General features: G+C 33.8%; 2 protein-coding genes across 2 annotated transcripts in view; one reads left to right on the plus strand and one right to left on the minus strand.

Annotated features, from left to right (window-relative positions):
* Positions 1 to 7,986: 7,986 nt before the first annotated feature.
* On the plus strand, positions 7,987 to 11,773 carry LOC133173323 (uncharacterized). The gene is made up of 8 exons (XM_061308312.1): positions 7,987 to 8,057; positions 8,196 to 8,306; positions 8,392 to 8,502; positions 8,614 to 8,799; positions 8,963 to 9,133; positions 9,228 to 9,416; positions 9,553 to 9,672; positions 11,582 to 11,773. The coding sequence occupies exons 1-8, from the start codon at positions 8,013 to 8,015 to the stop codon at positions 11,678 to 11,680; spliced, it is 1,032 nt and encodes a 343-aa protein (XP_061164296.1). The 5' UTR covers positions 7,987 to 8,012; the 3' UTR covers positions 11,681 to 11,773.
* A 1,623-nt stretch (positions 11,774 to 13,396) lies between these two features.
* The window catches only part of LOC133173326 (cubilin-like), a 31,644-nt gene continuing 20,319 nt past the window's right edge, over positions 13,397 to 24,721 (minus strand). The window contains exons 7-16 of the mRNA XM_061308317.1: positions 22,025 to 22,137; positions 20,797 to 20,895; positions 19,742 to 19,904; positions 19,384 to 19,469; positions 19,069 to 19,247; positions 18,785 to 18,965; positions 18,436 to 18,607; positions 18,116 to 18,258; positions 17,845 to 17,976; positions 13,397 to 16,237 (exon numbers count right to left, since the gene is read on the minus strand). Coding sequence (XP_061164301.1) covers positions 16,092 to 16,237; positions 17,845 to 17,976; positions 18,116 to 18,258; positions 18,436 to 18,607; positions 18,785 to 18,965; positions 19,069 to 19,247; positions 19,384 to 19,469; positions 19,742 to 19,904; positions 20,797 to 20,895; positions 22,025 to 22,137 — 1,414 coding nt within the window. The 3' untranslated portion in view covers positions 13,397 to 16,091. The remainder of the gene's footprint in view (positions 16,238 to 17,844; positions 17,977 to 18,115; positions 18,259 to 18,435; positions 18,608 to 18,784; positions 18,966 to 19,068; positions 19,248 to 19,383; positions 19,470 to 19,741; positions 19,905 to 20,796; positions 20,896 to 22,024; positions 22,138 to 24,721) is intronic.

A 24,721-nucleotide genomic window follows, 5' to 3' on the forward strand; every position in this document is an offset into this window, starting at 1 on the left:
AATTCAGGCTAAAATTAACTTGGTTGTAACTTTCAAAGGAAAAACGGGGGAAAAGGGACACCATCTTTGCGTCGCGACTTAACGTCATATTCAAGAAGGGAATGTAGTCGTAAAATTTATCGCTTTTTGATAAAGCTAACCTGCTAGCTATTTGAACATATTGAGGAAGTCACACCAATCCCATTTTCAGACAATATTCATTCATAAACTGAACTTTCCTGTCTGTGACACACATATACCGAGTACTGAGTACTCTTTGGGGTTCTGACCAGAACGACAGGTCAAAGGTGGATTTTTTTGCGGGGGGTGGGGGGTTCCCTTCTTCCGGATCAGCCCATCCCGGGTAAAGGTAAGCATGACATATTTAAGCAATTTCACTTTGTTATTGTAGTTGTTGTTTACGAAAACCTATTAGGATCAATCTAAGGAGAGAAAAAAATTGAAAGGCGCGTTATAACGCCTTTCGAAAGGCTCAATAACGCCTTTTGAAAAGGCGTAATAACGCGAAAAAAGGTGTATTAACGCGAAAAAAGGCGTTATGACAGTTTTTCAAAAGGTGTTATTACGCCTTTCTAAAAGGCATTATTACGTCTTTCCAAAAGGCGCTATTATGCCTTTCCGAATAACGTTATTATGCCTTTCCAAAAGGCGCTATTATGCCTTTCCAAATAACGTTATTATGCCTTTCCAAAATGCGTTATTACGCCTTTCCAAATGCGTTATAACGCCTTTCAAAAAGGCGTTATTACGCCTTTTGAATAGCCAACATTATGTCTCTGACAGGCCCGTCCTTTTTACAAGAGAGGAGGGGGGGGGGGGGCAGGTTTCCAAAATATTGACAAGTAAACGAGAAACACTCCCCCTCCCCCCTCCCCCGAAAAAAAAAACTCAACTGCCTAAACTCGAGGGTACAAAACCTACTAGGATCAATCTATGCATGAAAAACTTAAAAAGCTTAATAATGCCTTTTCAAAAGCCGTTTTTACGCAAAAATATGTGATAACGCAAAGTGGAAAGGCGTCATAACGCCAATAAAGGCCTAATAACGCGTAAAAAATGCGTTATTACGCCTTTTAAAAGGATGTTATTACGCCTTTTCAAAAAGCGTTAATTTGCCTTTTAAAAAGGCGCTTTTTTTACCTTTCCAAAAGGCGTTATTACGCCCTTCTAAAAGTTGTTATTACGCCTTCTCAAAAGGCGTAATTTTGCTTTTTTCCAAAAGGCGTTATTTCGCCTTTTTAAAAGGCATTAATACGCCCTTTTCCAAAAGGCGTTATTACGCATTTCTAAAAGGTGTTATTACGCCTTTTCGTAATAATGCATTTTGTAAAGGCGTAATAACGCCTTTGGAAAAGCGTAATAACGCTTTTTTTTTTCGCGTTAATACGCCTTTTGGAAAGGCGTCAAATTGCCTTTTTAAAAAAATTCCATTGATTGATCTTAATAGGCTTCGTACATTTGAAATTGAGTCGGACACTCATAAAATTAGGGACTAATGAACTTACTGCATACACATGCTGACGTGCACTTGTTCAATGAAGATGTATGAAATTTTATCAGGCACGTAACCTCGTTTTTCAAAGTGGGCTAGGTCGGAGGGTGCTGCAAGAAAAAATGGTAGCTAGAAAAAAATTTGGACAATAAAGACCAGAATCTAGGAGAGAGGACTAGATCCCCTCATCCTTGCCCCTTATTCCTTTTATGTATTTTCCGTACAAACTTTAAAGTGCCCCTAGTTTGATTTTTAGGGGGGTATGCTGTCAGACAATGGAAATAAACAATATGTTCTCCACTGGGAAGACAATAAATAATCTGACTTTGACTTGTGGTACCCACAACGTGTTTTGACAGTTTCCCCATCTTTTTTCTTGTTTGTCACTTTTTTAAAAGAGAAAATAAATAATCTGCCCTTGCTCATCTTGGAAATATTTACTGTTTTCTGCTCTGTGAAGACTTGAAAATAAATACTGATAATAATAATAATATGCAGCAAGTCGTGCTTTTAGTTCGACTACAGCTTGTCTTTTTAGTGCAGTCAATGTGATATCGTAGTTTATATAGTTTGACCGAAATCTCTGAAGCTGTTGGTCACTCTTCTGCACTCAGAGTCAGCTACAGTACATTCGTCTATCGGATTATTTGGTTCCCATTTACAGTAATGAAACATCAGCATCTTTGGAGCTCTCCCTTCCCCTCGGGGCAAGCAAACAACAAAGATATTTCAAATAATCACGTTTTTTCATCTCTGAGAGGTTTGGGATATTTTCCTTTCGTTAGAATCAATAACTCACTTTAATCAAAATCACTTTAATTTTTAATTTGAATTATATTAAACACTTTATACATCTTCCATTCATTGATTAAGCCCATTCCTTCCTTTTTTGTCCTTGAATTAATTTCATTTATTTTTAAGTACTCAGTACTAATTTAAAAATTGAATTTGTGATTTATCTTAAAGAGTTTTAAATATTTGACTTATTACATAAAATTTTCCAAACAATTATCTATGTGATAAGATTCATATAAACTTCGGACAGTGTCCGACTTAGCAACAAATTACTAAAATGAGATGGGCGAACATAGCGTGCAGAAAGCCTATAGTTTCAGATATTAAACATCATGTTCAATTTGTGAATTCAGTATTCAGTAAATTTCGCATTATTGAAATTTATGAAATTATGATAAACATAACTTTTTTGAGAAAAATTTTCTTAGCAAAATTTATTCTTTTATTAAACAAGATGTGTTTGCGAAACACTGATGACCCCGTATGGCAGCTTATGGCGAAGGTTAAGGTTTCTCAAATGCAAGTCAAACTCCAGGTCAAGAGATAAAAAATGTTGGTAATCATAGAAAGGTCTTGTCTCGAGGAATATACCTGTGAAATTTGAAAGCACTAGCTCCAACTGTTCAAAATTTATGGCGAAGGTTAAAGTTTTTGAAAAGTAAGTAAAACATCATGGTCAAGGTCAAATAGGGCCCAAGGGAAGGTCTTGTCAAAAGTGATACACATGTTTGTGAAATGTGAAAGCCCTAGAACGAAACGTTCACATGTTATGGCCAAGGTAAAGTTTTTTAAAAGTATGTCAAACTCCAAAGTCAAGGTCAATGCCAAAATTGTTGGTATCCAAAGGAAAGTCTTGTCCCAAGGAATGCAAATGTGAAGTATGAAAGCCGTAGCACAAAATGTTTAAAAGGTATGACCAAGATTAAAGTTTTTCAAAAGTAGGTCAAACTCCAAGTTCAAGGTCAAAGGGTCAAAGTGGTTGGTATCCAAATTAAGGTCTTGTCACAAGAATAACATGCGTGATGTATGAAAGCCCTAGCACCAACTATTCAAAAATTATGGCCAAGGTAAAAGTTCTCGAAAGTAGGTCAATCTCCTGGATCAAGGTCAAAGGTTCAAAGTGGTTGGTATCCAAAGTAAGGTCTTATCACAAGAATTACATATGTGAAGTATGAAAACCCTAGCACCAACCATTCAAAAGTTATGGCCAAGGATAAAATGTTTTGAAAGTAGGTCAAACTCCTAGTTAAGGTCAAAGGGTCAAAGTGGTTGGTATCCAAAGGAAGGTCTTGTCACAAGGATTACATATGTGAAGTATGAAAGTCCTAGCACCAACTATTCAAAAGTTATGACCAAGGTTAATGTTTTTCAATAGTAAGTCAAACTCCTAGGTCAAGGTCAAAGGGTCAAAATGGTTGGTATCCAAAGGAAGGTCTTGTCACAAGAATTACATATGCGAAGTATGAAAGCCCTAGCACAAAACATTCAAAAGTTATGGCCAAGGTTAAAGTTTTTCAAAAGTAGGTCAAACTCCAAGGTCAAGGTCAAAGGGTCAAAGTGGTTGGTATCCAAAGGGAGGTCTTGCCACAAGGATTACATATATGAAGTATGAAAGCCCTAGAACCAATTGTTCAAAAGTTATGGCCAAGGTTAAAGTTGGGTAAAATTTTGCAAAACTGGGTCAAACTCCAAGGTCAAATATGGTGGTACCCAAACAAGGAATACACATGTGAAATATGAAAGCCATAGCTCCAACTAATCAAAAGTTATGGGCAATTTTAAAGTTTTTGCGGACAAACAGACAGACAGACAGGACAAAAACTATATACCCCCGAATCTTCGATACAGGGGCATAAAAATAATGTGGTATTCGTGGGATTCGAACCCTAGCAATAAAAACCCTGAGTATCATTTTCTTTCGAGACTAGAACGCTAACCACTAGACTACACAAGTCCTGATGAATAGTGGCATTTAAATCATTTTGTGATATGACACTTGACTTAATGGACTTCAAGTAATTTCTCGAAAAGATGCGAATGTTATGTCATAAAAGTATATTTTTAAGGTGTAGCGAATCTTTGCTCCATATTTTTAATTGGTAACCATAAAATGTGTATTTTTATGCAAACTTTGAGGATTAACCTTCCAAAAAATGGAGCGAAGAGCCACTCATATCGAAAAATAGTGTTATAGTATGAGAAAATCACTCTTTTTGCCCTCTTCAGTGTGTGTATAATATTTCATTAGCAAATAATTTCAATCTTTGTTAGAGTTTTAGGTCTACTGAGTCACTCGGGTGACCTATTGCTATCCGTTTTCGTCCCTCGTCGTGCGTTAACATTTGAATATTTTTAGCTTCTTCTCTGAAATCGCTTAACCAATTTCAACAAAATTCGACATATAGCATCTATGAGTGAAGGGGAACAAAAATTATGAATTTCATGGTCCCTGCCACCCTGGGGCCTGAGGGGTGGGGCTAAAACCACCAAAATTAATGCAATATTTAAAAATCTTTTTCTTTACTCCTGGACATCAAGCAGTCAAACTGTTGGCATGATTGTAATAAGCATTGAACCTTCTACCAAAATTGTGAAATTCATGGCCCCAGGATCAGGGGTTCTGGTGCTAGGGTGGGGCTATATAGATCATATAGTGAAAGTGCATTATTTCTTTGGAAATCTTCTTCTCTGTTCCTGGGGATTAAATATACTAACTAAGTACATAGTTATGAAGAGCAAGAGTGCCTCTTCCAAAATTTTGAATTTCATGGCCCAAGGGTCAGGGGTTCTGGTGTTAGGGCAGGGCTCTATTGATTATATAGTGAAAATGCATTAATTCTGTGAAAAACTTCTTCTCTGCTCCTGGGTATTTAATAAAGTAACTAAGTACATAGTTATGATGAGCAAGGGTGCTTCTTCCAGAATTGTGAGTTCGTGGCCCCTGGGTCAGATGTTCTGGTGTAAGGATGGGGCTTTATTTATTTAATAATATAGTGAAAATGCATTTCTTTGAAAATCTTCTATGCTTCTGGGCATATTTGAGGCAAACAGAGTAAAAGTTTTGATATGCAAGGGTATTTTTACCAGAATTTTGAACACCAGGACCATTTAGTCAAGTGTTCTGGTCCTGGCCAGGGCTCACTTAACGTGTATTCTGCTGAGCAAAGTTATTCCCCTTTGCCATTCACCTTTGATAATTAATCACTGTAAATAATGTATTTGAATGATTAATAGAATACGAGAATTATGCAAGAATATGTATTGTATAATACAAAAAAGTACTTTCATAGTTTTAATGATCAGGTAGACTTGGAAGTAATAGATGAATAAAATTGAGACAAGAATATCTTATCTTTTTTTTAAATGTTCTTCAAAGGCCAAGAGAGGCCAATGTGAAAAGTAATAATATAGGGTTAAAAAAATAAACAGTTTAATAGTCTGCATAGAAATTGTGATAAATGGGGGACAGATTAGATACTAGATCAATTATTTTGTTGATGCTAATCAAACTATTTTTCTTGCTTTTAGGCAACAAAGCTTCATTTATCCGTTTATATTGATCCTCTAAATTGTTGTATTTTACTCAGGTGACCGTTAAGGCCCTTGGGCTTTATGTTACAAATTGTGGAGATTTTACATAAAGTATATTTAAATGTTAGATGAAATATCAAGGAAAATTTTGATATAATTGAGATTTAATTTTTCACCATGTTTCTCACACTATAGGCTTTCACCCATCTTCTTGACTGTCCGACTCAAGATCAAATTAAGTCATTGCGTCCGAACTTGAATTCGACATTTAGATATATCGACGACGTATTATCAATTAACAATAGTTATTTCCATTCATAAGTCGACAAGATATATCCCAGTGAGCTTGAAATAAAAGATACCACAGAGTCTGACACATATTTACTAGAAAAAGACGTTATAATGGTAATCTAACAACAAAGCTTTATGATAAATGTTAAATCGTCAACTTCCCTTAATTACTTATGCAGCAATATACCCTTATCACCTGCATATGGGATGTATATATCTCTCAGTTGATTCGATACGCAAGAGCATGCTCTACTTATGAACAATTTTTAAAACGAGGTTTTGACAAACAAGTTGATGAAACAAGAATATCAACAGACTCGTTTAAAGTCATCATTTCGAGTTCTATGGTCAATACAACGACAATGTCAGCAAATACAACCTATCATTAAGTCATACGCTGACTGACGGTTTTCATACTAATTGTTAGGCAATTATTGTCGACGGATTTTTCCGTTATTTACCGATCATGGAAATGAACTCACTCCTCCATGGCACCTGATCCCACCTCTGTTTTTGGAGGTTCACTTTTTCACTGCTCCCGATTTTGTAATGTTTTAATAGAATTTGAGCTTGGATACTGTTCGTTATCTCCATATTTCATTCAAACAGAATAAAATATTTCCAAAAAAAAAAAAAAAAAGAAAAGAAAAAGAAAACTATGTGCATGTATAATTTAGTTTATAAAATATTTGTAATTTTCAACATTCACATTAAATTTTTTACACGATGTGAATATTTTCATGCGTTTGATCGATCAAAATATTGCCGGGCGGATCTTCGAATTTCGCGGTGATAAGCTTTCGAGGGTCAACCGTCAAAAAGATGTATCACTGCTTCATTTAGTCGATCATAATAGATGGTGGATTCATTATAGGAAGTCTGTTAAAGATAGGATCAAAGTTGTATAGAACAGTTTACCTCAAATGTCATTTTAAAACTATGCCATAAGTGAGTCATAATTGCATTTTTACAATATATGTTTCATTGAAAAATCAATTATTATAAAAAAAAAAAAAAAACTTATTGTGATGTCAATTTTACCTCAATTTCCATGATTTTTTACTGAATCATGCAGAATTCATCAGATTTTCCTGTCTTAAAATGCCAAACAAAATGATACACCAATCACCGAGTATAATTTATGAAATCTTCAAGATGAAAATTTCTAACCTCAGAATTACTTTGATCTCTTAACAAAATAGAGTTGTAATTTTTTTTATTTCGTATTTGACATGTAATTTCACCACAATGCCAATAGATAAAATTATTGTGAAATTTTGTGAAGAAACTGCAAATAATTTCACATTTTATAGTGTTTTGGTCATTAAAATGAACAACAAATATCACTGTAATATTTTAGAAAAACGCTTTTTTTCAATTAAATATATACACGGTAGTTTAAAAAATAATATGACTCACTTATGACCAGGTACTGTACATGTGTAAATATCTATATAAATAAAAAAAAAATCATTTAAATACATGTATGTTAACTTTTGAAAATGGATTGCAGAACAATACTGTCGTTCGCAGTTCTTAAGTCAGTTTTGTTTAAAGCGAGGTCGGATTTCGGTTTTTTTTTCCCTTCAAATAATAGCTTGGTAAATTCGTTGTATCTGCCCTCCCTATAAAATTTGCTCATTTTATTAATTTGCTTCAAAATATCTGTAGTCCACAAAAACAAGTATTTTGACCAATTTTCAACTCATATATACAGCCTGAAAATCCATGAAGTTTGTATGTCTTCTTATTTTGACTATCCCCCCCCCCCCTCCCAACCACCCTTATTTGGAAACTTACAAACATATTCTGTACAACGTCACAATTTAAAGTATCGATCAAAATCAAATGACGTCATAAAAACACGACGTCATAATTTACTTAATGAATCACAACAGATAAAATGCCATCTGAGGGATCAAATCGAATGGGAAGCCGATTTTTGAAGGTATGTTCAAATCCATTACATTGTTTGTAAAAATTATATTTAAAATATCAATAAACTTCAAGTTTGTTTTATCTATATGATCAAGATATCCTGAATTTCAAATTTGCTGTAATTATAATTATCATTTTAATCACACAGAAAAATTCAAAACCTTTAAAGCCAGAGCCCTTGAACTTAAGGTTACTAGAAGAGCCGGAGGAAGATGATAACTTGGATCTTTTACTCAACAGGAGGAGAGAAATTGTTAAGGTAAGATCCCCCTTTTAACTATGTGACATATCAATTATATAATACGCCAGTATCTTCATTGAACCTGGCAATTTTCATATTACAGGTTAGCCTCACTGGTCTTGGGGACGTCGAAGGTAAAGAAGACATTGCTGTCCTTGATCGAGTGAACAAATTTCTTCTGACCCCCGAGAAAGCACCTGTCAACACATCAAAGGTTCAGTTTTGATAAATTTTTATCTCAAGTTACCAATGTCTTCATTAGAATTTGTTTTTTCTAGATACTGTATATTTACTTGACAATGAAATTTTTAAACTTTTTCAATAGAGATCGTTGACATTGGATTCTGACATTTGTACACAAAGAGAAAATGGGATGAATTTTCTAAACAAGAGTCATGTGGACGATTCTCTAGAGAATCTTAAAGATCAAACTCCCAGCTTCAAAGACTCTGATCTAACAAAAATGCCAGGCAAGGAAAAAACAAAGAAGGAACGAGGAAAACATGGAAAGGTAGGCGTCCAGCATGAAGAATATTTTATAAATAAGAACTTCAGATTAAGCAAAATTGTAAATTCTTGTAAAAAAAAAACTTTCCAAAATTATTTTCATATTATGAACATATTCAATGAAAGCTCTACATCTGACGGGTAATCTTCCATTTATGTCCGAGTAGGATGCCAGTCCAGAGGAACCTTCCAAAGGATTTTATCCATCTCTGGGCCACTGTCTCCACAAAGTTATCTACGTGAAAGAGGCTGTTGATAAACTAGATACACTGCATATGGCGCCGACTCTAGTTGTCAAGTCTATCGAAGACGCTGATCATTTCAAAGAACACTATAATGTACTTTTAGTAATAAATCGAAATTTCCCTTCCATGTATGTTTCCTAGGTTTCCCATAGACAATGTGTGAGTTAAATTTTTTTTCTTTTGACAGAATGACACCTTCAACTGGAGAAGAGACATTCCAGTTTGTGTAAGTGATGATGAAAACAGCGAAGTTTTTGATTTCCATGTGAGATCCGGCTCTAACAAAATAAGTCTGGGGGGATATAAGCAGGCAGATCCCCCCTCTCTGATGGGATGCAGTCCAGTTAGCGATTCCTCCTCCAGTGACAGTTCCCAGGTAACTGTGCTATATGGAATTCACACGTTATACTCACAAGTGTCAATTTAAAAAAAGTAAAGAACTCATCTCGAAATGTGCATCTTATAAATTGTTCAGTGAATGTCTCACTAAAGTGTTTCTTTCTCAAATCTAGTCAAAAAATACAAAATATGTCGTCATCCAGGGAGAGAGGAATCGATTAACCCCAATGCCTCAGCCACTGAGTAACAAACAGAAGAAATCACGGTCTAATGGTTCACGTGACATCAAAAAAGTAGGTCATGACTTTACAGGCACGTAGAACAGGAGGGGGGGGGGCTTTCTTCTGAGTATAGCATTTTGTTATACTGTAGATTCCTAAATATACGCGAGGGATTAATTATCGCGTAATTACACGAGAAGTACCACTCGCGAAATAAAATTACTCGCTTTTATTTTTATGGTGCTGAAATCAATGTAAAATCCCTTGATCAACCGTCCACTTGCAAATTATTGTTCTCGCGATTTGACATTAAAGAGCCAGTTTGCAATAATAAGTACTCGCGAAAAATAAGGAATCTACAGTTGTAAATTTTCACTTAGATGCTGTTTGACTGCCCAATTTATGTTGCTGTAAGGTCGAGCACTGGTAAATTCCAGGATTTGGACAATTAAGTTTTTTTTTTAGTTTGTCTGATTATTTTTGAGAAGCTGCCCCCCCCCCTTTGGACAGTTTTTATGCCCCGCCATGAATATGGCCGGGGCATATAGTGTTTGTCATGTCCGTCTTCCGTCCTTCCGTCTGTCCTTCCGTCACACTTTGCGTTTAGCTCTGTTCAAAGCTCAGTTTCAAAGAAACTATCCAAGATATTTTTATCAAACTTCATATGCTGATAGATATTGATGAGAGCTATGTAACTGCATCAACTTTTTTTGACCTTGACCTTTCTTTTGACCTTGACCTCACTTTTCTTAAATTAGTGTCAAACTTCATATACTGATACATACTGATGTAAGCTATTCAACTGCATTAATATTTTCTTAAATTAGTGTTTAGCTCAGTTTTAAAGATACCATTCAAGATAGTGTAATCAAACTTCATATGTTGATACATACTGATGTAAGCTATTCAACTGCATCAACATTTTTTGACCTTGACCTTTCTTTTGACCTTGACCTCACTTTTCTTAAATTAGTGTTTAGCTCAGTTTTAAAGATACCATTCAAGATAGTGTTATCAAACATCAAATGCTGATACATACTGATGAGAACTATTCAACTGCATCAACATGTTTTGACCTTGACCTTTCCTTTGACCTTGATCTCACTTTTCTCAATTTGTGTTAAAATATTGCATTACTAATATACCCTCGGCGGGGCTTTCATGTCCTATGGATATATTTCTAGTTATTTTTTATTAGTTCCCTACCGGTGAAACCGGAGGGGACTATAGGTTTCCTCTGAGTCTGTCAGTCCTTCTGTCTGTCCCTCTGTCTGTCTGTCCCACTTGGTTTTCCGCACTTTTTTTCTTAATGCTTGCAGATATTGAGTTGATTTTTAGTATGTGAGTGTATCTTGAAGAGTTACAGATCAAGTTTGCATTTCGTTCTGCTTCAATGATTTTTGACGGAATAACGACCTTTTCAATTTTTCTGGGTTTTCCGCAATTTTTTTTCTAAACGCTTGCAGATATTGAGCTGATTTTTGATATGTGTCTCTACCTTGATGAGTTACAGATAAAGTTTGCATTTCATTCCACTTCATTGATTTTTGACGGAATTATGGCAATCTAAATTTTTAACGGGAACCAGATTACACTTGCCGGTAGGGGACATTTATTGCCCTTTTATCAAAATTTAGAGGACCTACTTGTCTGCGATCGAACTCAAAACGGCTTAAGCTAGAGCGCTGAAATTTTTAGTGATGATAGAGGACATGTTGCCATAATGCACCTGGGTTTAGATATTTTCCAGAAGTGCCTAGTATGGAAGCAATAATTCTCTCAGAATGCTTGTTTTTTTATATATATTTTTTTAATTTGCTAGTCAAATTTTTCCGGGAGGTCCCCCCTTTTGAAACCGTTGCTTCGGGCCTGAATTTAGATTTAACAAACTCAATCAATTACAGAAAACATTTTAATGAAGTTACCTGTTTTTACATGTAGTAGATATATTACTGATTATTTTATTTTATATTACATCTAGGGCTATTTTGCTGTCAAGGAGGATCATGTTCCATACACAAAGGACATCGATAAAATACTTTCTAAAAATTGTCGCATTTTTAGTGCTCCTTATCACTAAATGTTTTGTGTAACCAAATGCATATAGCACGGATATTGTAAAAGTTTCTGTAATGAAAAAAAAGTTTTAATTATTAAATTGAAATGCACTTGAGGTCTGGATTTTATTACTGGGTTATGAATGTTTTAGATATCTTTGCAATTGTCTGTACTTCAATCTTCATCTACCTGTGTAAATAATAAATACCAAGGAGATGGGTGAAAAAGGCGTGCAGAATGCGCCTATAGCTTCAGATATATAACGCATTCAATTTGTGAATTTAGTATTTAGAGTAAAGTTCTCATTATTGAAATTTATGAAATTATGATAAACAAAACTTTTCTGAGGAAAATTTTCTCGGCAAAAAATTTTCTGTCATTAAAAAATAATGTGATACTCGCGGGGTTCGAGCATTGGTAAAAAAAAAATCTTTAGTATCATTTTTCCTTTGAGACCAACACGCTAACCACTACGCTACACAACTCTTGATGAATGGCGGCATTTAAATCATGTTTGTGATACGACCCTTGACTAAATGGACTTTCTCGGAAAGATATGAATGTAGGAACGGGTCTTTACTCCATGTTTTTGTTAACCAAAAATGTACATTTAAGAACAAAACTTTCAAAAAAAAAATGGAGAGAAGACCCACTCATATCGAAAAATTGTATTATAGTATTAGAGAATGATCCTTTTTGCCCTCTTTAGTGCTGTATGGTATTTCATAGGCAAATAATTTCAATTTTTGTGAGAATTTTGCAAATTGTGGAGATTTTACATATAGTATACTTTAATATTAGATGAAATATCGCAGAAAAGTTAAACTTTGTTATAATCGAGACTTATAATTTTTCACCTTCATGTTTGATGCACTATAATGCATTTCACTCGCCTTGTTCGCCTATCTCTTTCATTAAAGCTGATTATGATTCGTAAAAGGAGTGTGTCCGCCATATTCGATTGGATTCTCGCTATATCTGAGGGCCCCTATATAAAGCCACTGACTTGGTCGCTGTTCAATCAATCGTCACCGGTGTAGAAGGACGTATGCTATACAGCACTCGGTAGCGACAAAATATAACTGTACTGTGTACCTATTCTAATGCATTAGAGAAAGATACCAAAGAAACTTACAACAGTTGCACAGGTCAGTGCAGTATACAAACAAATACTTGTAAATACACGTAACTGCAATAAAATGTAAACAAAGGTAAAGCAAGATAACCAGCACGAACACGGTCGCCATTCCACGCCGATACCCGTGACAATAAAGCAGTCAGGTGTAAGGAATGCGAAGAGTATATCCCGGTGCTGATATCCTATATAATACTTTAAAAACGCTACTCCTCCTAGTTTTGGTCCGATTTCAGTATGACCTGACACACAAGTAAACTACACTAAGATACATAATTCTGTGTATCGATTTTTTTTTTTTTTATTTACCGGTAGTTGAATTGTGTTGTCGTGGTTACTTAAAATAGAAATTCTCTGAAATATTTCAAAACACTATACTCCTCCTACAGTTTTGGTCTGATTTCAATACAACTTGAAACACAAGTAGGTTACACTGAGATACATAATTCTCTTTATTGTTTTTTTTTTTATTTTGGGTAAGTGATGAATGATGTTTCTATGGTTACTAAAAATAGATCTTTCTGTAAAATTCTCTCAAAAAGGTTACCCCCTCTACAGTTTTAGACTGATTGCAATAAAGCTTGCCACAAAAAGAGACTAAACCAAGGATCATTATTCTATTTATTGCTGTTCCAAAGTTTCAAGTCCAAGTGTTACTACTTTTCCTTTGTTATAAGTACAAACCAGTAGAGCTACAGTCTCATTAGAGACTTCTGGTTCTGTTTTTTTTTCTGTTTTTAACACAATTATTAATGAACATTTTCACCCACCACCCCAATGAAATATCCAACAACAGCCAAAAAAAAATTAAAAAAATAAATAAATAAACCAAATTAAAAGAGAGAAAATTTGTAGAACAGATTACACTGAAGCACTGTTTATGAATAAAAAGTTTGAACATCTACATTCTGCAAGTAACAGAAAAGGATAACGATCTGAAATCACATACAAACAACTCTGAAATTCATAAAATTATGCGATAATATAAATTTACACATATAGATAGATGCAGTCATGCGTGGATAACAAAAGTGAATAGACTGGATTTATTTATACCTAGGGGTAGATTATATGAAGACTAACAACAGAACAATGGGGAAAAAAAATTAAAAATCTTAATTACTAATGAAAACAAGTAAATGATGGTCAAAAGATAATTCAGGGAATTTGTGTCCCCTGCTTCAGGTAAAAAGAACAGAAAGGAAGACCTCTAAAAATGCAGAATAGAAAGAAAAAAAGATCGACCTTGAGCTTTCAGCTTTTGGACAGTTAGAGAAATTCATGAGTTTCATAGCAAAAACTTACAGAAAACTAATTATCATCTGGAATCCAATATCTGCATTACTTGAATTTCTGACCTTTTGACCTCAAAACCTTTAGAGGTCATCTTAAAAATTATACATCATGTATCCAGAAAGGAGCAAAAAATCTACATTGAAACATTCTGCATAGGAATTCATATGCTTCCACTGAGCATAAAAATTCAAATGCTTCCACGGTAAATTGCTAAATGTACATTAGACAATGGGCAAAAGAATTCAAATGCTTCCACATCAATTGTTAGAAGATGCTTTTGCAAGTAAGTTAACATTTCTATGCCTTAATTTATAAAATCTGTCAAAAATTGTTCAACAAATTGTAACCAAAACAATATTCATAAACAATATCATTCTAAAATTTATACAACTTAACTCTCTTATCTTTTTTTCTTACAAAAATATTCAGTCCTTACAAAAATATCCACTAGTATTTTGAAACATTTCAACTTTCGTAAATCATTTAGGAAGTCAAAATAACCAACATACTGTATATTTTGATTTCAATCTCTTGTACATTGCAGCTTGGCTAACACTGAAACATGACTAGAGAAATAACATCATCATTTCATCCTGCCATCATGAATAAACTATACAGCCAAAAAAAAAATGCTTAAAAATATGCATAAAGCAACTACAGTTGAACTTTGGTATCTCAAACAGTGGTATCTCGAATACCATGGATATGTCTAAGTGATTTTGAAGTCCCAACTACTTATACTTTATGTATTTTACCTTCGATATCTTAAATCATCGGATATCTCTAAGTTTTTTCTTGGTCCCATGGAGTTTGAGATAACCAGGTTTGACTGTATACATAAAATTTTTTTAAAGGTTCCTAATTATTTTTCATTTTTGTGTCCCCCGTCCCACCTTCCCTCAGCAAAAAAAAAATCTCTGTAGCTTTTAAACTAAAGAAAGAACATATAAAGAAAAAATGATTAAGCCATTTAAGGTCAAACTTATAAATACTTTAACTTGAATGTACATCTTTCAAAAATTAAAAAAAAAGTATTTTGACAACACTTAAAAAGCTAAGTGATTTTTTTTCTTTTTATGAAATATCACGAAATTAGCAACACTATACAAAACCTATAACATTCTACTTCAAAGATAAAATTATGATATATATACAGGTATTATCTTTATTCTGCAAGCTTTCTAAGTATTTTATTCCTCAGTGCTTCTTTAGAAATAACACAATTAATTTTTGTAATCTCCAAAGTGTTGAGTATTTTTATGCAGAAATTAATGAACTTACACTTATATGTACCAATATGAAATAAACATCAAAATATTGATTGATGACATTTGTAAATTTTCCAAAACATACATGAAACATTTATTGCAGTTATTACTTAGTACAAACTATTTTAAGATCTGTTTAAGAGGGAGTTAAAAATCTTCAATGAAATATCATGCCTTGGCAGATCATTTGACATATGCATAAGTAATTTCAGATCAAAACTACTGTATATAATGCTTAATATATATCAGATTTTAAAAAGTATGACTAGATCTTGCAGATCTTGCATAATTCAGTTGTAAATCATAATACAACAAAAAAAAAAACTTAAATAACAAATAGTAAACTCATTTTGCCTGTAACATTGATACATTGTTTTTAAGTTTGTTGAAAACTGATCTTCCACCACTGAATTTCCTTCTCACAAACAGGAACCTAATACTGGTGTCTGCAGTCATTCAATGCAGGGCTGAATCTCTTCTCAACAAGAAATATTTACAAAATGAATTTAAGATGGCACAAATAATATGAGCATTATTACATATTGAAGAATATGCAATTTCCTTCTACCTCCAAGCTTTATATATATATATATACATGAATAGAAAAGAATGGAAAAACTGCATCAAAATGACTATAAAGTATCTACAATACATGTATATGAAAAATTAGGTTCGGTGCTGGAATGTGTAGGTAGATACAGTACAACCCATTTTGGAGGTCCACCTACTGGTGTTTATGTAACTGAGGGCTCCATGAGGTCCTGGAGGTGACGGTAGTTGGGGTAACGGCACCGCTTGTACACAGCTGGAATCAATATTGTTAGAACCACCCCAAAGGCCAGGCACATCAGAGCGATAATTACCACAATGTACGTCTTCACTGAAACAAATACATAAATCTTACAAACAAAGCATTCCTCTACTTACAGGTCAAATGCTCATGAAGGTGCAATGACCTACATATATTTGCATTTCTATACCTACATCTTCTAACAAAAATTTTGCAAACTATAATTATACCAGATAAAAGGTATTTTCTGTGGAAGGAAATTTTTGTGTTTTGATCCCCAAAAGGTAGCAAATTAATTTTTCTTTGGTTGCAGTACCACAAAATTTATTCATGGGAGTGGACTACCAGATACATAGGATTTGGCAGAACACTGCATGATTTATGTATTTTTAGTTCAATGACATGTTGACTTTTTTTCCACAGTGCATTAGGACTAAACAAGTATCTGTACATGAATTATTTTCAAATCACTTTATTTCATACCTAAATATACATAATTTTTATAATACATGTATACATGTACACTAAGCAGTTATGAAAAAGCATTAAATCAGACTGACTGATGTATATACCACTTATCATGATTGGGAATAAATGGTGATGTACTTGTTAAATTTCAGAATTAATATTTTTGAATATTTTGCAATTGTAATTTTTACGAATTCATCGATCTGCAAAATTCCACAAAAATACAGGTAACCACAGAAAATACCCATTATACGGTATCTCCTGATCCCAGATTCAAATGTTAACAACAAAGCACTTGAGTACTCTAACAAAAGACATCACTGTACAGGTACATAATATATGAAATCAAAACAGCTACCAATAGCCATTACCTCAACATCATATACAAGAAGTCATTATGTGGATTAACTTGTGAATGGTGATGATGAGCTTTGTTGTGATTTAGATTAGCATTGGTTATTGTAGATTAGCATTGTAATTATAAAATTGGCTTCTGACAAAGTGAATTAGCTCTGTGACAATATGGATAAGCCAAAGTAGTGATCTGGTTTAGGTTTGTAACAATGAGGTTTAGCTTTGTAATGATACAGATTAGTTTTGTGGTGATGTGGATAACCTTAGTGACCACATGGATTAGCTTTGATATGGTGTGGAATAGCTTTATAATGAGGTGAATTAGCTTTGTGATATTGTGGATTAGATTTATGACAATGTGGTTTAGCTTTGCAACAATTTGGATTACCTTCCTGATTATGTGGATTAGCTCTGTGACAATATAGATTAGCTTTGTGGCATTATGGATATTAAGCCAGTGTGATGATGTGGTTTAGGTTTGTTACAATATTGGTTAGTTTTGTAATAATTTGGATGGGCCTTGTGATGTTATGGATTAGCTTTGTGAGGATGTGGATTAGCTTTGTGAGGATGTGGATTAGCTTTATGATGATGTGGATCAGCTTTGTGATGATGTGGATAAGCTTTGTGAGGATATGGATAAGCTTTATGATGATAAGGATTAGCTTTGTGAGGATGTGGATTAGCTTTATGATATGGATGAGCTTTGTGAGGATGTGGATTAGCTTTGTGAGGATGTAGATAAGCTTTGTGAGGATGTGAATTAGTTTTATGATGATGTGGATAAGTTTTATGATGATGAGCATTAGCTTTGTGAGGATGTGGATAAGCTTTTTGAGGATGTGGATAAGCTTTGTGACACTGCTGATGCTTACATCCCTGTGTGGAAGGAGAAGGGGAAGAACAATTCTGTTCATCAGTCATATCCCCACAATCATCTACGCCATCACATCTCCACTCCGGGTGAAGACACACTCCATTTCTACACTGGTCTTTTGTTGAACAGCCTAGAGGAAATGAGTGAATCTATATCAAACCCATCCTTACTGTACCACAATTTCAAGATGAAATTTCATGAAAAAAAAGTTGTCAAAATTTATCACTGATGTGAAGAGGTGTAAGTTATTCTCCAGTTATCTGTCTTACTGTGTGTGTTGTAGGAAAGTGTGAGCTTGGCTGGAGCTACCATTTCCACCCACAATGCATTAGTGCGACTCAGATAACTCTGGGAGGACTTAGAGTTGAAAGGAAATGCTTTAGACTTTGATGTTCCTCCATCTAACACTTTTCTATTTAAAAAAAAAATAGACTATTACATCTCTGATAGTTGATAGAACTGTCTAGCTAGAGAATTTTAGTTGAGAATAATCAATGATAACTTTCACAAATTTAAAAAGTTTCTATTTTTTTTATTATCAATTCAAAAATTTTTGCTGATTTTCACAAAAAAAAACTGATGTACTTGCATGCTCGAGTTTGAAGTCATTTTGGGGACTGATAAACTGAACTTGATAATATTTGTGCTGTTGTCGACCCCTGATTTAGGAAGACTGATGATCCAAATACAGGATTCCCCCTTGGGGATCCCCTCAGGAATGGCAAAACTTCCATTGGATGAATTCAGGTATCCTCCACATTCTGCAAGATGATGAATGAATACGTAATTCATGAAAATATAACACACTATAATCTTTGCAATTAAAGTATACATGCTAGTATGTACATGTATACGCATGTCAAAAGAAATTTATCTCTTTAAAAATACACCAATAAATTTCAGATACTCCTTTAATGACTGGTATTCTAAATACTTACTGAGTAACATATAGTTTGCAGTGAATCCTGTACTAACATTTCCGACCCCTTGCCCTGAAGCTGACGAGCTGTCAAACACCAGACTTGCCAGTTCTGACTCGGATTTATTTAAGGAGATGATTGCATCTGTCACAGGTAAAACACTGCCACTAAACTCCCACAATGCCTGGCCTGTACCATCCTAGTATACAATCAATCACCTTCAACACTTAGATAAGAGAAGGTACTCACCAAACTAGAACAATTGTTATTAAAAATAAGCATAATTTTAAGTCATTTCAAACCTGAATACTCAAAGAATGATCAGAAGTTAAGTTTGCTGTATCCATGGCAATATAAACTAAAGTTGATCCATTCTCAGGAACTGGAAGACTCCAACGGCAGTTAGAATTGAGGGGATAGAAGTTAGGATACTCCGGACTGGATATCATCCCATCCGAGGATGTCAGGGCCCATCCACAATCTAAAACATTCAATTATCTGTCATTCACATATTTTTCCTTACACTAGGATGAAATATTTGATATTGTGATGTTTACATTTTTCATGCTGTATTACTAATTTTTATATACAGTCCTGATTTTTAAGATCACTCAGACCTGATTCTGCAGTATACATCCCAGCCAAGGTAACAGGTTCCACAGATTCATTTCTACATTCAGCATAAATGGAGTCTACGTCCATTCTATAAATAAATTAATCATCTATTGAAACTACTTCATCAATTACTACATGTAATTCCAGATATTTGGAGTGAATGTCAAGAGTGTGAGAAGTTTGGAGGCAAAGTGATTTTAACATTGTAACTTAAAAAAATAACTTAAAAAATATAACTATCCCAAACTGACCCATGTAAAATCAAGTTAATGAATAGAATGTTCACAATCCTATATAACAGTGGAATAACTTGCGTAAATCCTTTGTTAGATCTGACGTATAGAACAGTGGAATACTTACCTAAACCCTTTGTTAGACCTGACATAGAACAGTGGGGAAACTTGGGCACTCTGATTGGTGAGGGTCGCTATCCTTTTGTCATATTTGCTTTGACCCTCATAGATTGTTACTGTCTCATTCTTGCACAAGTTCAGTCCTTGAATTCTAAAGGCAGTAATTCCTACTAAGAAAAACATACTTAGATGAAACACATACAGTTAACTCAAATTTAGGTTAAAATAATGAAGTGTTTGTCAGACATTTTCTTATTCAATGAAGAAAAACTCTGAACATCTGTCCCTTAGGTTTTTGTCATTTACATCTAGATGTTTTATCAGAATAAATATTCCTTATGTTTTAAAAAAAAATTAGGGGGGGGGGGGGGCTGAGGGGTACAAGAATAATCTTGTCAGTCTTTATTTCCATGGCCCTGAGAGCCAAGTTTAGGTCAAAATTTGCAGCTCTCCACCGGCAAGTGGTGGTGTCTCCATATGAGTAAAAAATACTCAAGAGGGACGTTAGACAACTAACAAACAAAAAATAACTCTGTATCATTGGTTATGTCAGAGACATAAATAACAGATTCGCAACTGTTCAAAGTCTCACGTGATCTCGTGTTCCCTATTGTTTACTTTTTTCGAATATTGTGCAATTTATATCACATAAAACTCTAAAATTATCAGGGATAACAGAGTAAAAATTTTTAATTTATGTTAAATTATTCAGGATGTTGTATTTTTGTAAGTTTCTTTATCTAAAACAATAACAAAGGACAAATCTGAAATTGCAATAGGTGACTTGTGATCGGCCATATCGCCACCATTTTGCCGACTATCGGTCACTGACCTCTTTAATTTTGCTTTTTAAAACTCAATAAAACTTTACAAATCACACACCCATAAATAACAGAATTAATATTGATCTAACTTTAGGTAGAAATACAAATCCAATAAAGAGTAATTGTTAGGGTAATACCAGGACGGTCACATATTTTAGTAAACAAACATGATAATGGTGGAGTTGCGAATCTCTGATATTTATGTTGCTGGTAACGTAGGCATAAAAGGTTATCTTACCTGTGTTTCGAGGAATTGCCACTAAAGAACATTGTGTGTCTATGTTTCTTCTCAGTAGCTGGAAACCAGATGTAGGGGACGTTAAAATCTCATCACATCCTGAGAAAAAAGAAAATTTTGTTCCTACAAACTGATATTAATTAGGATGTATGAAATCTTATTTTACAGTAAAAATGTGGTTTAAGGCCTTTAAAGAAAGTATGACCTTTCCTTTTAATTAAGAAACTTGGATATGTATATTTACCTTCTCAACCTTTTTAGTAATGTACTGAAAAATTCTTTCACAATTTCGACAGGTTTATAATGACATGAAACAAGATTAAAAAAAAAACATTTATACCCATCCCCCTTGTGGCAATAATAAAAAGGATCAACTTTAATTGTCTGTAATGATAGTGAAAAAAAAATAGATATTAACTAATCATGGACAAATAACAGTTTGATCTCTATCAGACCTCAATATCATTACTTACTAGAGGCTACCAGTGTACAAATGTTGATGTCTTTCAAGAAAATCGTTCTCAAGATGTTGAGCAGACAATATATTCCATTTGACCTTGTGACCTCAAAATTTGATAAGGGTTATAAATCAACTTTTTAAGGAGTACCTGTATTTAAAGTTCATTTCTGTCAACCAAAGGGTTCTCAAGATATTGATTGTATAATGTATCTTCTTACAACAAAAGTAGTTTGACCCATTGACCCATAAAAGAGGTCAGCTACATGTAGTTCTCAGTGTACCAGAATGTCAAGTTTGATGTCTGTAAAGCAAAACTGTTATTAAGATATTGAGTGAACAATATTTTCCTATGTCTACAATAGTTTGACCCTGACCTTTCTGACCTCAAAATCAGCAAGGGGGCCATAATAATTACAAAAACCTGCAGAGCAAATAAAGAAGCTCATGATCTCTTCATGTGCAAGCAAATGGTTTTCTTTGTCGCATTCCACAGATGGAATAAGCTGTGACAGGCCAGAGCCCATCACAGATATATATACCATGTAAATACTCCTTGATAGATTAATCTAACATAAAATGACAATGAAGGCTTTTTTTTTTTAATGTAAGAATGGAGCCTGCTTTTTTTTTTTTTTTTTTTTTTAAAAAAATGCATTACTAAAATGTCAAGTCAGCTAATTAAAATCCTTTTTCAGAAACAGATGGAGGCATGCACTGAAAACATGAATTAAACTTTTCAGTCATTCCAACATCAGATAATTTACATACCAGATGGCACACTATTAAAAAATCCAGAGAAAAACTCCTGGTTTTGGAAATTTTCAGCAACAATCAGCAAAGACCCTGTTCTGGAGGTCACTGGGAAAAACTGGTCAGTTGTTCTACAAATAGATGTGCATGGTCAATTCATTATCTTCATCAAAGATTTACATTTTTTGGAGACACTCTATTCAATCCTGCATAAATTAGAAGTACTGTGAGCACTGAGCTCACAAAATGATACCCTCCGCCTCCCATATGATTATAATGGCAAAGTCTATGTTTTGCTATGGGAGATCCGATATAAGTGTCAGATCAAAAAGTAAAATAGGAGGTCACAGTGGTGTGGTATTATGTAATAAAGATTCTGTGAAAGTATCATTAAATTTTATTCAGTGGTATAGGAGGAGTTGTGGATAAGAGATGGGTACTCCTCAATATTATAGAAAGAATGGCAGTATCTATGGTTTGCTATTGGAAACCCGAAATATGTGTCTAATCTAATCTAAAGAAGTAAAACAGGAGGTCACAATGGCACTATATAACAAAGATTCTGTGAAAGTCTCATTAAATTTTATTCAGTGGTATAAGAGGGGAGTTGAAGATAAGACTAAGAGATGGGTACCTCAAAGTGTAACGGACAGACAGAAGGACAGACACCCCCATCACTATACACTAGGGCCGGGATGATATATCTAGATATCGATAATATCGATTCTGTGTGAGGGCGATACACATATCGATACGTATGAAGAAATATCGAAATACTTCAAAAACAATTTGACTTATATGTTTTTTTTTGTTTACTTAACATTTTGGGTTTAATATATACAATAAATATGCTAATTAAATATATCTATGAAATTCATGATAAATAACATCACTTGTTTAAAATAATTTTGTTTTACAAAAGATATACAACTTCTTTGAAAAAATTATTTTTATTTGTGAAGAAATGTTTTTCTTCATTTCAATACAATAGAAGATTTTTTAACCAATTCAACATATTGTATTGCGGCTCAAATATCGTGATATGTATCAATATAGAAAAAGTTGTATTGTCCCGGGGGGGGGGGGGGTATAATAAGAGGCCCATGGGACACATCTCTCATCTGAGCAATTTGGCTTAAGAAACACAGAAATCAGCTCATTATTGAAAAGTTTAAATTTATAAGTGGTTCCAAACTAACCCCTTTTAGCTCAAGTGAGCTAAAAATATACCCATAATTAGAGGTGGTACTTGAGAAATTCACTGACTCAACTTTTTTATAAAAATATACACTGTTTTTCAACCATTCTAAACATATAGTAAAAACTATATGGATTTTTCAATACTTATGGGTGCAATATATAATGTATGAGTGTGTAATTTATACAGAAGAAAAATATCAATTCAATATTTAAATCAATATAACATTTTCCTCTAATATGAAATAGTGTGGTGAATTTTTGGGGTTATAGACTTTAATACTTTACCAGTCCCCAGATCCACAAGATCCGCACGCTCATTGCACTATCACATGATTTACTTCACTCAATTGATAAGGATTAGTCCTGCACACTACTTGACTGATTACGGTTATAGTCTTGCACCCGAGAGATTTGGGTTTGTCCTTGCACAAGTATTTGACTGCTTAGGTTTAGTCTCACACCCATCCGAGAGATTAGGGTTAGTCCTAGCATACTAATTCATTGATTAGGGTTAGTCTAGTATCCGCCTGGGACATTTGGGTTAGTCCTCGCATACCACCCGAGAGATTAGGGTTAGTGTCTTGTTCTTTTAGACTTAATAAACTCAGTTGCATTTAATTTTTTTCTTTTTGCAAGATCTTTCAACTTCAACAACATCTCTATGGTTTGTTTACATGAAAAAATCTTGAATGGCTAAGTAAGAAAGAAACGGCACTAAGTCACACAGGCTTTGTTGACAATTATTTTTGTCAGTTCTTCAATGAATAAACAATGATACAATATTTATTGAATATTTTAAAAGGACAAGGTTTAAAACTTCATTTAAAATTGAAGTTTTAAACTATTTCCAAAAATGCCAAAAACTTCATTTTTTTATTGCTTAGGCAATCTCATACATGGTATATCGCCTGGGGACCGATGAGGAAAAGTTGTTCCATTTTTTTTTAACTTGAATAAACCATTCAAATATTTTCTTGTTTGAATCTTACTGTGATGTATAGTATCATTTTAAACTAGAAATATGTCCATAGGACATGAATGCTCTGCCGAGGGTATATTAGTAATGCAACATTTTAACAAAAATTGAGAAAAGTAAGGTCAAGATCAAGGAAAAGGCCAAGGTGAAAAAATATTGATGCAGTTGAATAGTTTACATCAGTATGTACATGTACCAGCATATGAAGTTTGACACTAATTTAAGAAAAGTGAGGTCAAAGTCAAAGGAAAGGTCAAGGTCAAAAAAATGTTGATGCAGTTGAATAGTTCTCATCAGTATGTATCAGCATATGAAGTTTAATAACACCATCTTGAATGGTATCTTTAATCAAAGTACTGAAGGTACTGATGGGAGTTGATTTTAAGAACGATATTTTCAAATAAAATTTTATGTTTTTAACCTTGTTTACAACTTTTTAAATTATGTACAACATTATTGCTTCTTAATTTGGTATGCGAGTATCAAAAGACTAAAAAAAATGTAACGATTCTACGGAGTCAAAAAAGTAGGGCTTGTTT

The sequence above is a fragment of the Saccostrea echinata genome, unplaced genomic scaffold (genome assembly GCF_033153115.1).
Source record: "Saccostrea echinata isolate AGI-Se365-2 ecotype Australia unplaced genomic scaffold, CSIRO_AGI_Sech_v1 ptg000056l, whole genome shotgun sequence".
NCBI lineage: Eukaryota > Metazoa > Mollusca > Bivalvia > Ostreida > Ostreidae > Saccostrea > Saccostrea echinata.